This window comes from Thalassophryne amazonica, chromosome 7, assembly GCF_902500255.1.
Source record: "Thalassophryne amazonica chromosome 7, fThaAma1.1, whole genome shotgun sequence".
Classification (NCBI taxonomy): domain Eukaryota; kingdom Metazoa; phylum Chordata; class Actinopteri; order Batrachoidiformes; family Batrachoididae; genus Thalassophryne; species Thalassophryne amazonica.
Genome location: NC_047109.1, coordinates 13,937,554 through 13,952,322, shown reverse-complemented (window position 1 = coordinate 13,952,322; position 14,769 = coordinate 13,937,554). Strand labels below are relative to the sequence as shown.

General features: G+C 40.3%; 1 protein-coding gene across 2 annotated transcripts in view; it reads left to right on the top strand.

Annotated features, from left to right (window-relative positions):
* Positions 1-14,769, top strand: part of cep76 (centrosomal protein 76) — a 73,832-nt gene that overhangs the window by 47,716 nt on the left and 11,347 nt on the right. For both annotated transcript variants that reach the window (XM_034173868.1, XM_034173869.1), the window contains exons 9-10: positions 8,470-8,636; positions 10,955-11,114. In XM_034173868.1, coding sequence (XP_034029759.1) covers positions 8,470-8,636; positions 10,955-11,114 — 327 coding nt within the window. The remainder of the gene's footprint in view (positions 1-8,469; positions 8,637-10,954; positions 11,115-14,769) is intronic.

The following is a 14,769-nucleotide window of genomic DNA, read 5'->3' as shown; positions in this document are numbered from 1 at the left end:
CAAGGTCCTGGAGTGGCCTGGCCAGTTTCCAGACCTGAACTCAATAGAAAATCTTTGGAGAGAGCTGAAACTCCAAACCTGAAAGATTTGGAGAAGATCTGTATGGAGGAGTGGACCAAAATCCCTGCTGCAGTGTGTGAAAACTTGGTGAAAAACTACAGGAAATGTTTGACCTCTGTAATTGCAAACAAAGGCTTCTGTACCAAATATTAACATTGTTTTCCACAGGTGTTCAAATACTTATTTGCAGCAGTAACATACAAATACATTTTTTAAAAATCATACATTGTGATTTCCGGATTATTATTATTTTTTTTTAGATTATGTCTCCTACAGTGGACATGCACCTAAGATGAAAATTTCAGACCCCTCCATGATTTCTAAGTGAGAAGTGGGTGTTCAAATACTTATTTTTCTCACTGTGTATATATATATATGTATATATATGTGTATATATATATATATATATATATATATATATATTGTGTGTGATACATTTTGGAAAACAAAACCCCCTCAGGTATGATATAAACTTGTCAAGACACAAAACCACGACAACAACGCGACAAGACGAGGACAAGGGACAGACCACAACTGTGGGATCTTCTTGACATGACTCCTCCAAGGCTGCAAGGGTTACAAAAATTTATCTGTGTTCGACTGGGCAGGTGACAGCGGCAGGTGTAGCTTTGCATCTGACTTTTTGCTTTGACCTTGACCCTAAATTAACCGTGATTCAGGACACTGAAATAATTGCTTATAGCTTGAAATATATATCTTGAGCTGTCAACACTAACAATTATCACCCATGGGGAGAGAACATCTTGGAATAACATCGATGAAAGCTTTACGGGTTGGTTTTTCAGACCTCCTTTTCATCACTGATGTTGGTAGACAGCTTGGCGGCTATTTGTCATTAGCGGTGGTATCATTGTGCACGGTGGTAGCGCTCTTGCCTCCCAAACACTACACCTGCTCCATTCTCTCTGTACATCTGGAGTTGCTTCAGGAGGAACAATCGGTGGAAAACGTGTGCCAAACCAAGATGTGTGGTAACGCAGTGCAAAAAGAGCAGCGACTCAATGAATCACACTTAGCACTGGTGCCCCCTGGAGTCAACTGGTTTTCTGATAGATTTTGTTTCATGGGTCCACAGCAGTGCTGGGCACAGTTCAGCTAATCCGATAACAGATAATTATCGAAGCTAATGTTTTTGCTAGTGGATTAGCTTTTCAGATAAGTTTTAAAACTGTCATTGGACCAATTATCTCCCGATAAATTTAGTTCTGATAACTTTCAATCCAATAACATTTATTTTGCTGGTAAAGTGAGCAAAGTTTAACGGTCAAAAAGGCTTGTAAACACTAAAATCAAACATTTGAGCCTGTCTGTTGTGTATGTGGGGCAGACTTGCTGCCTGTCGCTTGCTGATGACATCATCATTTAGCACAAGACGTGATTGCCTGGTCGACGCAGGGAGCATTGTGGGTAGTGTAGTTCAGGTTCACTTTTGACATTACACTGTTACCATCCACTTGACACAAACAAAACAAATTAATTTTAACATTACTTTGTTTTATTCCTTTGTGGCTGACGGGATAATTTAACCGCCAAGACTCGGTGGGGGAGAGGAGAGCTCATGGCGCAGCTGTGTGTACAGAGGGACTTTTCGTCACTGTTTAAACACTGTTTTAGATTTAAAAAAGGATGTTTTATTTCTTCAGATGAATCCCACTGAAACTAGCAAGTAAGAATTTATATTTACTAATAAGTATTTTACTCTGCCAATCAATGCATTAATGGACGTATTTCAGTTGTTGAAGCTGCAAGGTTTAAAACGTGTGAAAAAAGCCAAGATTTTTAGTTTGTGTATATACAGTAGTGTTCAGAATAATAGTAGTGTTATGTGACTAAAAAGATTAATCCAGGTTTTGAGTATATTTCTTATTGTTACATGTGAAACAAGGTACCAGTAGATTCAGTAGATTCTCACAAATCCAACAAGACCAAGCATTCATGATATGCACACTCTTAAGGCTATGAAATTGGGCTGTTAGTAAAAAAGAAAAAACATAGAAAAGGGGGTGTTCACAATAATAGTAGTGTGGCATTCAGTCAGTGAGTTTGTCAGTTTTGTGGAACAAACAGGTGTGAATCAGGTGTCCCCTATTTAAGGATGAAGCCAGCACCTGGTGAACATGCTTTTCTCTTTGAAAGCCTGAGGAAAATGGGACGTTCAAGACATTGTTCAGAAGAACAGCGTAGTTTGATTAACAAGTTGATTGGAGAGGGGAAATCTTATACGCAGGTGCAAAAAAATTATAGGCTGTTCATCTACAATGATCTCCAATGCTTTAAAATGGACAAAAAAAACCAGACGTGTGGAAGAAAGTGGATAGAAGAATAACCAGAATGGCAAAGGCTCACCCATTGATCAGCTCCAGGATGATCAAAGACAGTCTGGAGTTACCTGGTAAGTGCTGTGACAGTTAGAAGACGCCTGTGTGAAGCTAATTTATTTGCAAGAATCCCCCACAAAGTCCCTCTGTTAAATAAAAGACGCGCAGAAGAGGTTACAATTTGCCAAAAAAAGATTGATGAGAGTAAAATTGTTCTTTTTGGGTCCAAGGGCCACAGACAGTTTGTGAGACAACCCCCAAACTCTGAATTCAAGCCACAGTTTACGGTGAAGACATTGAAGCATGGTGGTGCAAGCATCATGATATGGGCATGTTTCTCCTACTATGGATAGTAGGAGATAGCATATTTCACCCATATTGGCTTCTCTTCATTGGCTCCCTGTTAATTCCAGAATAGAATTTAAAATTCTTCTTCTTATAAGGTTTTGAATAATCAGGTCCCATCTTATCTTAGGGACCTCATAGTACCATATCACCCCAATAGAGCGCTTCGCTCTCAGACTGCAGGCTTACTTGTAGTTCCTAGGGTTTGTAAGTGTAGAATGGGAGGCAGAGCCTTCAGCTTTCAGGCTCCTCTCCTGTGGAACCAGCTCCCAATTCGGATTAGGGAGACAGACACCCTCTCTACTTTTAAGATTAAGCTTAAAACTTTCCTTTTTGAAAAAGCTTATAGTTAGGACTGGATCAGGTGACCCTGAACCATCCCTTAGTTATGCTGCTATAGACTTAGACTGCTGGGGGGTTCCCATGATGCACCCAGTGTTTCTTTTTATTCACCTCTTTTTGCTCTGTATGCACCACTCTGCTTTTAATCATTAGTGATTGATCTCTGCTCCCCTCCACAGCATGTCTTTTTCCTGATTCTCTCCCTCAGCCCCAACCAGTCCCAGCAGAAGACTGCCCCTCCCTGAGCCTGGTTCTGCTGGAGGTTTCTTCCTGTTAAAAGGGAGTTTTCCTTCCCACTGTCGCCAAGTGCTTGCTCATAGGGGGTCGTTTTGACCGTTGGGGTTTTTCTGTAATTATTGTATGGCTTTTGCCTTACAATATAAAGTGCCTTGGGGCGACTGTTTGTTGTGTTTTGGCGCTATATAAATAAAATTGATTTGATTTGATATGGTGTTGGGCCTATATATCGCATACCAGGTGTCATGGATCAGTTTGGATATGTCAAAATACTTGAAGAGGTCATGTTGCCTTATGCTGAAGAGGTCATGCCCTTGAAATGGGTGTTTCAACAAGACAATGACCCCAAGCACACTAGTAAACCAGCAAAATCGTGGTTCCAAACCAACAAAATTAATGAAAAACTGTGGTTATACAACTAAATGCTATTTTAGTGATTCACAGGATTGCTAAAAAAGCAGTTTGAACGTAATAGTTTTGAGTTTGTAGCATCAGCATCAGATGCTACTATTATTGTGAACACCCCCTTTTCTATACTCAACAAAAATATAAACGCAACACTTTTGGTTTTGCTCCCATTTTGTATGAGATGAACTCAAAGATCTAAAACTTTTTCCACATACACAATATCACCATTTCCCTCAAATATTGTTCACAAACCAGTCTAAATCTGTGATAGTGAGCACTTCTCCTTTGGTGAGATAATCCATCCCACCTCACAGGTGTGCCATATCAAGATGCTGATTAGACACCATGATTAGTGCACAGGTGTGCCTTAGACTGCCCACAATAAAAGGCCACTCTGAAAGGTGCAGTTTTGTTTTATTGGGGGGGGGATACCAGTCAGTATCTGGTGTGACCACCATTTGCCTCATGCAGTGCAACACATCTCCTTCGCATCATCCGTGAAGAGAACACCTCTCCAATGTGCCAAACGCCAGCGAATGTGAGCATTTGCCCACTCAAGTCGGTTACGACGGCGAACTGGAGTCAGGTCGAGACCCCGATGAGGACGACAAGCATGCAGATGAGCTTCCCTGAGACGATTTCTGACAGTTTGTGCAGAAATTCTTTGGTTATGCAAACCGATTGTTCCAGCAGCTGTCCGAGTGGCTGGTCTCAGATGATCTTGGAGGTGGACATGCTGGATGTGGAGGTCCTGGGCTGGTGTGGTTACACGTGGTCTGCGGTTGTGAGGCTGGTTGGATGTACTGCCAAATTCTCTGAAACGCCTTTGGAGACGGCTTATGGTAGAGAAATGAACATTCAATACACGAGCAACAGCTCTGGTTGACATTCCTGCTGTCAGCATGCCAATTGCACGCTCCCTCAAATCTTGCGACATCTGTGGCATTGTGCTGTGTGATAAAACTGCACCTTTCAGAGTGGCCTTTTATTGTGGGCAGTCTAAGGCACACCTGTGCACTAATCATGGTGTCTAATCAGCATCTTGGTATGGCACACCTGTGAGGTGGGATGGATTATCTCAGCAAAGGAGAAGTGCTCACTATCACAGATTTAGACTGGTTTGTGAACAATATTTGAGGGAAATGGTGATATTGTGTATGTGGAAAAAGTTTTAGATCTTTGAGTCCATCTCATACAAAATGGGAGCAAAACCAAAAGTGTTGCGTTTATATTTTTGTTGAGTGTACTTTTTTTTTTACTAATAGCCCAATTTCATAGCCTTAAGAGTGTGCATATCATGAATGCTTGGTCTTGTTGGATTTGTGAGAATCTACTGAATCTACTGGTACCTTGTTTCCCATGTAACAATAAGAAATATACTCAAAACCTGGATTAATCTTTTTAGTCACATAGCACTACTATTATTCTGAACACTACTGTAATACTGAGATAAACTGTGACTTCTAATACTGTGTTTTACTACTTTTGAAAGATGATGACAGTGTTTGTTTTTTTTTTTTTATTCATTTTTTGTGCGTTCTTATGTGTTTGTGATCCTTGAATTTACCCAGCAGCGAAAAGTGAAAGTGAAACGGGTTTATCAGAAGCCTACAGTGTAATCTGATGTGGCCGCATCCGAATGAATACTAAAAATTATTGGTTATCTATAATAAAGATACATTTTTTTTTATCAGTTTATCGGTTTAGCGTCATAAAAGATGACTTTCACGTTATCGGATTACTGGTTATCGAAGCTAACTTTTTGGTTAGCTGTGCCCACCACTGGTCCACAGACATCATGCGGACTCATCTGAACAGGTTTTCCACCGACCACAATTCTGAGTACGGTGGATTGCATCACATCTGAGAGTGATGAATTTGTGCTGAGCTGAGTGACGGATACATTTCCATCTCTGGGTTTGATAGGGGGAAGTTCCCAGACCACCGCTGGATCTTGCCTCTGTCTCCTGTCTGCACTGGTCTACACAGCACAACTCTCACAAAGTGGCCAGTGTCGGCGGTGATTTATGAGTTTCATTCCAGGGAAAATTAATTTAGCCCCATCAGTCCCCAGCCTGTTGTGATGCTGCCGTCCACATTAGTTCTTCTGCAGAACATCGATCATTCTGACTGGACTGAACCGGCGCACGGCAGCAGAACATCTAGAGCTCAGCCCGGGACACTTTACCAGAAGAGTTGTTTGAGTAAAAGAAGAGTCGCTCTGTGTCACAGCCAATTTAAAAACAACTGAATATTATTTCCTTTCCTGCAGACCTTCTGTGGCGTGTTCAAGAAGAGTTAAAGCTGCAGTGGGGAAAAGGAAATCGTTTGTTTTGTAGCGACTTAGTTTGTAGCACTTTGGTTCAGTGAAAACTGTTGTAAAGTGCTATAGAAATAAAACTTGATTGATTGATTGATTGTAGGTTTATCTCAGCATCAGTGATACATTTGTCCCATGATCAGGGTCAAACCAAAATGCCTCGTTTTTTCTTCTTTTTTTCAGTTTAAACAAAAAAGGTTTTGCACGTTTGGTTAGAAGAAGCACCAGTGGGTGGCAGCAAAATTTGGAACATGAGGTCAGATGAGCTGAATCTGTATGCATCACATTCTTAACTAGAAGGCCATAGGGTCACTGACCCTAAAGAGATTCCCTCCTTGGCACTGTGATTTATTCAACGATTCAGTGTTACAATCAAAACTATGATACATACACTTTTCTTTCCTTTATATTTGACATCCTTGACCATGAAAACATACCACTAAAACTTGGAATTACTTTTATGTCTTTATTAGTTCAAAAGTTATTGTATAAAAACAATTTTTCGGTAATGGCGGTTTTCTTCTGGATCTAGCTCCATAATATTTAAAGCTACATCAAATCTGATGACACCTTACTGAATCAGTACAGATTCAGCTACAATTTGGTGTTAGTTGTGCAGCTCTAGCTTCATTTGTCACCTCACACTGGCACATTTTCTATTTTCCCTATATTTTTGCATATTCTGGATCACCAGATCCGGAATCCGGATCCGATCATCACCAAACTTTGTTGTTTGATAGAACATTTGACTATGTTACACCTTAATTTTTTTCAAGCCTTTCTGCCTTGTTTTTGTGGAGTTAGAAACTAGAATGTCAAAATTCCCCCTATCCCGCAATGGTGAAGAATCCTTTAAAAAATTCCTGGATCCGGATCGTGATCCGGATCACCACTAAAAATTAATCACTTGTTCCTCTTGTCATTTCCAACCACTCCACAAAATTTCATCAAAATCTGTTCAAAACCTTTCGAGTTAGCCTGCTGACAGACAGACAAACAAACAAACGCGGCCGAAAACATAACCTCCTTGGCGGAGGTAACTATTTATTTATTTTTTTTATTTATTGTTGCATCACCATCTAAGCTGTTAGAGACAAGCACATTTATTTTTGCTTTTGCATGAATGTCTTTCTGGACTTGTGTGGTGAGGTGCATTGTGGGTGTAAGATCACTGTCTACATACAGTGTAATATCTGTGTTGTATTATTTATTATTAGTATTTTTATTTTCTCTAGGTCTCCTATTTTCAGTTTAACCACCAGGGTTTCTGACACCAAGACCTGGGCGTACATAACTGATGTTCAGGTACTTAGGCTAAAAATTAGAAAGAAAAAAGTTGCGCAGCAGAAAACATGAAGGGGAGCATTTCTCAGGAGGAGAGTGATGACTGTAGTGTTTGCTGCTGTGCATCAATTACCTTTTGCATGCATGAGTACCTGGGCACCAGTTATGTGCACGCCTGATCTAGCTATGTTTGACTACAAAATTTGGTCAGTCTCTCTCTCTCTCTCTCTCTCAATTCTTTTAAGGCATAGTCATTTTTTTCCATGACTGCACGGTCGGTCTGACCTTGATTGAGAACAGGAATGATCAAAGATTAAGTAATTTTCAGCCCAAAGGTCAAGGCTGCTATTTAATTGTTAGCAAAATTACTTAAAAACTATGGAACTTGCGGTGGGCAATATGACGTAAAATTAATATGGTATTTTTCAGTTGTTAATTTTTTTTTTTTTTTTTTTAGAAAATGTTTAACCTGAACTGCTTTAATTTCCAAAGTTAAAATCTGGCTGAAAAACCCAATGAATCAAATGTTTTTACAGTTTCATATATTTAATAGGTCAGTGGCTTTATTAGTTAAAGATTAAGGTTTGAAGTTTCAACAAGTCGAGAGACTTTGCACTAGTTCAGTTTAACCACTTCCATGACGACTATGTGTTATTGTAAAAATGACCTTGAAATGAGTTATGCCTATAAGAAAAATATTTGAGCAGGTGTTGTTACTCAGAACACAGGGGGGTTGTGGGGTGGGGGTGGGGGGGTACAGGCCGCCTCCACCTGCGGTGCTGCGGAGCCGACCAGAGCTGTATCAAAATGTTTATTGATCTCAAAGTCATCAGATATTTGGCGTTATTTTGTCTATTTCTCCTTGGCATGTATGGAGAACAAAAAGGCCCACTGTGGGTTCTGTCTTATGATGATGTTGATGGTGAAGACTGTGAAACTCAGTGAAAAGTTTTGGTCTGAGTTGGATTAGAAGCTGGTTAATGTGGGGGTGGATCCACAAAGAATGTTACAACATGCTGTAAAGGTGTCATTTAGGTTTTGGTGGAGTTATGCAGTGTGTAATGTGTGTTCTTCTAGAGACAAGCTAAGAGAATTAAAATATTTGAACCCAAAGCCGTCCATGTCTGTGTGCAGGGTGACTGTGAAGACCACGCCACCCTGCTGTGCAGCCTGCTGCTGGGCTTCGGCCTGGATGCGTACGTGTGCGTGGGCACCAAAGCCAGAGTGGGGCCGCACACCTGGGTGTTGACCCGCAGCACTGACGGAAGCATCACCTTCTGGGAGAGTCTGACAGCACACAGGTCAGATTATTTTAATCTAGTTCAACAATAATTTTGACGATGTAGTCCATGATGCCATGCACTGATTTCGTGTACTTACCAAAAAAAAAAGACTTGGGGTACTTCCTCGGGCCTGCAAAAAAATTGCATCAGAAATTTGTCCAGCTTTTCATCCTAACAGCTCTTCATGCCTCCAGACGGCTTACAGCATAGTGAATTTGTTTTTTGTGTGTTAGAAAAATTAGCAACGTCAATTAGCTCGTTCAAATCGTTGTCCATCAGCAAAACAAACTCCGCCATGTTTAGCTAAACGTTGCCCCCACTAGTGTGTGCATGGGCCGGGTTCGCAGCTTGCAATGGTACAAAACATATGGAACCAAATTTGCACACTAAATGCAACTCAACACAAATGGGACAAATTATCCATGTCACGTGACATACAAAGCACCAGTCAAATGACAAGGATCCACTCAGCCGTTATGTAATAATTATTATTGTAACACTTTCAAATTCTACCCACAAAGTGCTTCACAGAATAAAACACCAAACACATAAAACACAGTTATTACAAATGGGAACAATAACATAGGAACTGTGCTAAAAACTACATCAAGAGAGTAAAAAGTAAAACAACAACCACATAATTTAAACTTGTTATTGCACATGGTCATTTTTTTCTCAGCTCACCTGTCATTTATTTATTTCCCACTTTTTTATGAATGAATGAGTTTTATTTCAGCACACACATAAACAAAATACCAACATAAAAATCTCTTACTAACATAACAAATCAAAAAAACAAAAGAAAATACAACAGTAACTCACATGATTTCCCAATTGGGTGCGGCCGAAAGGGCATGGGCTGAAACAAAGACTTATAAACACCCACTTCGTACACCAGTTACTATACACATTTAGATATAAAGCCAAAGGTTCCAGCTCGTCTTGAGCTCTTCTTAATCACAAGTCCTAATCACAAGTGGTGGGCACAGCTAACCAAAAAGTTATCTTTGATAAACGCTAATCAGCTAACTGAAAAGTTATCTTTTATAACACTAAACCGATAAACCACTAAAAAATTTATCGGGAGCTACAGCTAACCACTAACCGATAACTTTCAGTATTGTCTCCTTTACGCTCTCAGCTACTGACAAGCCGATTTTGAGTTTAAACACTCCCAATGCTTCTAGATAGAATCAAAGACGATCACAAACCCAACACAACCAATGAGTCTGTCTTTCTGCGCCCTGCCCACTGCTGTAGGGAAGAGTCATTGTCCTTCACAGCATACAGTGGTCCAGCCGTGAGGCAGACATCTTGAAAAGGAAAGCAGGTTTGACTTATGGTTTTGATTTATAAATCAAATTAATCCAGATAGGATAACTACATTAATGTCAACTCTGTCATTTGTGCAAAGTGAAAATATAACACATCTTTTCATTTTAAAATAATGCACTAATTCTGAAGTTTTGGACATTAACATACAGATGCCCAAAGGGATTATGCATAAACTGAGCCTCCTCTCACACTGATTGGTTGATTCATTCATCATTCATTCTTTGTAAAAAACAACACAAGTTACTGTACGTGTGTGTTGGTGTTTACAAATAAATGTGCTTTTGTAAAATATGTCTTTTTTTTTTCTTCATTTGTAAAAAAAAAAAAAAAAAAAAAGGCATTTACAAAACCGAAAAGTCTAAGTTGTGATTCAGGTTGATGACCATGTGGTATAACTGTGTGCCATTCCCACTGCCATCTATTGGATGGCAGTGTTCTATGCATTTTGACCCATCTACGGGATGGCAGTGGGAATGCATGTATGATTTTAGGGTTTACAAATATATTTCACCCTTACTAACTTTGCAAAAAAACATTAGAAGACTAAATTTAGCGGAAGCTAATTGGTCCGCTGATGGTTTTTGAAGTTAACTGAAATGCTAATCCATTAACAAAAAAAAGTTAGCTTCGCTAATTAGCAGTTAGCGGATTGGCAGAACTGTGCCCATCACTACTGATCGCTGCTTTATTTTGGGAGTTTTCCAAAGTAAAGTGGACAGTTTAATTGCTGATTGCTGTTACTGTGTGGTTTGATGTAGTTGCCATAATAAAGAACTGACACATTAGTTCAGGAGGAAGTCACAGGGAATTGTTGTTGTTATTATTGACACCAGTAAATTTTAGGATCTGTCGCCTGCTCACAGTGAAAATGAGGTCTGACAGAACTGTCAAACAGCTGTGAAACCTCCGCATTCCATCTGGTGTTACTCGTATAATAAACGTCTTTACAGGTTTGCAGTTCTGTTCCTTTAGAGTTGTTGTCATCTCATATGTGTGGTCAGATACCTGCACCAGCTAATGGACCCAGATGCTCCTCCCCTGTCACCCCAGCCCAAACCGTCATCCCCCTACCGCACTGTTGGCTGTGTCTTCAACCATCAGACCTTCCTCGCCAACTGTCAACCCTCTGATGCTGTGGAGCTCTGTGTCTTTGACTTCCAGGTACGACATGGTGACACCGGTGTTAAAGTGTCTTTACTTTTCAGTGATGATGAGTATCCAAGTGAAACTGGATATATTGTAACTTTAAGAAAGGATTTAGGGCTTGACTGACTCAGATTGCATATAGAATTTATTGTTATTGTCCATTCGGCTGCTCCCGTTTTTGTTCGGGGTCGCCACAGCGGATACAGCCAGATCCGCATTGGTATTTGGCACAGGTTTTACGCCGGATGCCCTTCCTGACACAAGTCCAGTTTTACCTGGAGTAACACCCAGTCCCTGGGGTTCCAAAGAGGTCTCCCATCCAACTACTAACCAGATTCCGTACTGCTTAGCTTCTGAGATCTGACGGGATCAGGCTCACACAGAGCAGACTGACTGCGAGATTGCATGTAGAATACTTACCTTTTTTCAATCTGCTTTTTAACTTGTGCTTTTATGTGTTGTTGTAGTGTAGTTTTTATTATTTTATTATTAGAGTTTATTTTGTTTGAGCTTTGATTAATGTGAAAGTCCTATAAATAGTCATTCTAATTAGTCATAACAAATGTGTGATTTTTCGGTATGCAGTGCATCCTGAAAGTATTCCCAGCGCTTCACTTTTTCTCCATTTTATGTTGTGTTTGTTATTACAGCCTTATTCAAAAATGGATGAAATTAATTATTTTTCCTCAAATGTCTACACACAATAATAATAAGTGGAAAAACTTTTGAGATTTTTGCAAATTTATTAAAAATAAAAAACTAAGAAATGACATGTACATAAGTATTCACAGCCTCTGTCATGAAGCTCAAAATTGAGCTCAGGTGCCTCCTGTTTCCACTGATCATCCTTGAGATGGTTCTACAGCTTAATTGGAGTCCACCTGAGGTAAATTCAGTTGATTGGACATGATTTGAAAAGATACACACCTGTCTATAGACAGTGTCCTCCAGAAAGTATTGGGCCCCTTGGTATTTCACACATTTTAATTTGTTTATGCCATTTCAAATACAAATAATAAGTCAGGCATCTGAAAGCAAATCTCTACAACTTGATATAAATTGATTAAAAATCTAAAAGCCAAGATGATGGCTTGCATGAGTAATGGAATGCTTTGTAATAGCTGTAAATAGTCTGGTTTTTGCTTGCCAGTTTTCTTCAGACAAGTCAGGGGATGGATACATGAACATTTCCAGGGGGAGAAGGGTCTTAGTCAGGATAGTGACCAAGAACCTGATGGTCAGTCTGTCAGTGCTCGATCATTCCTCTGTGGAGAGAGGAGAACCTTCCAGAAGGACAACCATCTCTGCAGCAATCCACCAATCAGGCCTGTATGGTAGAGTGTCCACTCCTTAGTAAAAGGCACATGGCAGCCCACCTGGAGTTTGACAAAAGGCACCTGAAGGACTCTCAGACCATAAGAAACAAAATTCTCTGGTCTGATGAGACAAAGATTGAACTCTTTGGTGTGAATGCCACATGTCGTGTTTGGAGGAAACCAGACACCATCCCTACAGTGAAGCATGGTGGTGGCAGCATCATGCTGTGGGGATGTTTTTCAGCAGCACGAACTGGGAGACTAGTCAGGATTGAGGGAAAGATGAATACAGCAATGTACAGAGACATGTACAGAGACATCCTGGATGAAAACCTGCTCCAGAGCTCTTGACCTCAGACTGGGGTGACAGTTCATCTTTCAGCAAGACAATGACCAAGATATCAAAGGAGTGTCTTCAGGACAACTCTGTGAATGTCCTTGAGTGGCCCAGCCAGAGCCCACACCTGAACCTGATTGAAATCTCTGGAGAGATCTGAAAATGTCTGTGCACCGACGCTTCCCATCCAACCTGATGGAGCTTGAGAGGTGCTGCAAAGAGGAATGGACAAAACTGCCCAAAAATAGGTGCACCAAGCTTGTGGCATCATATTCAAGAAGACTTGAGGCTGTAATTGCTGCCAAAGGTGCATCAACAAAGTATTGAGAAAAGGGTGTGAATACTTATGTGATTTCTTAGTTTTTATTTTCAGTAAATTTGCAAAAATGTAAAAAAAAAAAAACTTTTTTCATGTTTTTTGGGGTTTTGTGAGTAGAATTTTGAGGGGAAGAATTAATTTACTCCATTTTGAAATTAGGTTGTAACATAACAAAATGTGGCAAAGTGAAGCGCTGTGAATACTTTCTGAATGCACAGTAATAAATTACAATAAATTATTTATTTAGTTATTTATTTGTTATTCTGTCTACAAGGAGGTGGTGGCATTTCGGCTGCTGAAAGTCTGTTAAAACACAATGAGTTAACATCCAGGTTTCAAACACACAATATACAGATGCAATCAAAATCTGCAAAATTTCCTTTTCATGTTGGTAAATCTCATAATGAGTGCAAATCTCACCTCTTTGCATGTTTAACACCCACTTTTTTTATGTGCTTGGGTGGACACACCCAAAATTGCATATTCACAAATACGAACATAGTCAATGCATGCTACAGTGGGGCAAAAAAAGTATTTAGTCAGTCCCTGATTGTGCAAGTTCTCCTACTTAGAAAGATGAGAGAGGTCTGTAATTTTCATCATAGGTACACTTCAATTATTGGAGACAAAATGAGAAAAAAATCCAGGAAATCACATTGTAGGATTTTTAAAGAATTTATTTGTAAATTATGGTGGAAAATAAGTATTTGGTCACCCACAAACAAGCAAGATTTCTCGCTCTCACAGACCTGTAACTTCTTCTTTAAGAAGCTCTTCTGTCCTCCACCTGTTACCTGTATTAATGGCACCTGTTGGAACTCGTTAGCTGTATAAAAGACACCTGTGCACAGCCTCAAACAGTCAGACTCCAAACACAACCATGGCCAAGACCAAAGAGCTGTCGAAGGACACCAGGAAGAAAATTGTAGATGTGCATCAAGCTGGAAAGAGTGAATCTACAATAGTCAAGCAGGCTGGTGTGAATAAATCAACGGTGGGAGCAATTGTAAGAAAATGGAAGACATACAAGACCATTGATAATCTCCCTTGATCTGGGGCTCCATGCAAGATGTCATCCCGTGGGGTCAAAATGATCATGAGAACGGTGAACAAAAATCCCAGAACTACACGGAGGGACCTGAGGGACCTGCAGAGAACTGGGACCAAAGTAAGAAAGGCTACACACTACGCAGAGAGGGACTCAAATCCTGCAGTGCCAGGCGTGTCCCCCTGCTTAAGTCAGTGTGTGTCCAGGCCCTTCTGAAGTTTTCCAGAGAGCATATGGATGATCCAGAAGAGGATTGGGAGAATATCATGTGGTCAAATGAAACCAAAATAGAACTCTTTGGTAAAAACTCAACTCATCATGTTTGGAGGAAGAAGAATGGTGAGTTGCATCCCAAGAACATCATACCTACTGTTGAAGCATGGGGGTGGAAACATCATGCTTTGGGGCTGTTTTTCTGCAAAGGGGACAGGAGTGTTATGTGTCGACGCGGGTTGAGGAGCGGACCTGCGTCTGACGGAACCCAGCGCCAAAACAACCAGAAAGCGGTTCCAATAACAAAACAATTTATTTTCCCCCTTCTGTGCAATACAAAGTGTACAAACATAAAATGTGTCTGTCTGGCGGAGTGAAGGACGGCACGCTCTCCAGCGCCCAAAAGGATCGAAGCCCGGCGCTTCTGGACCCATGTT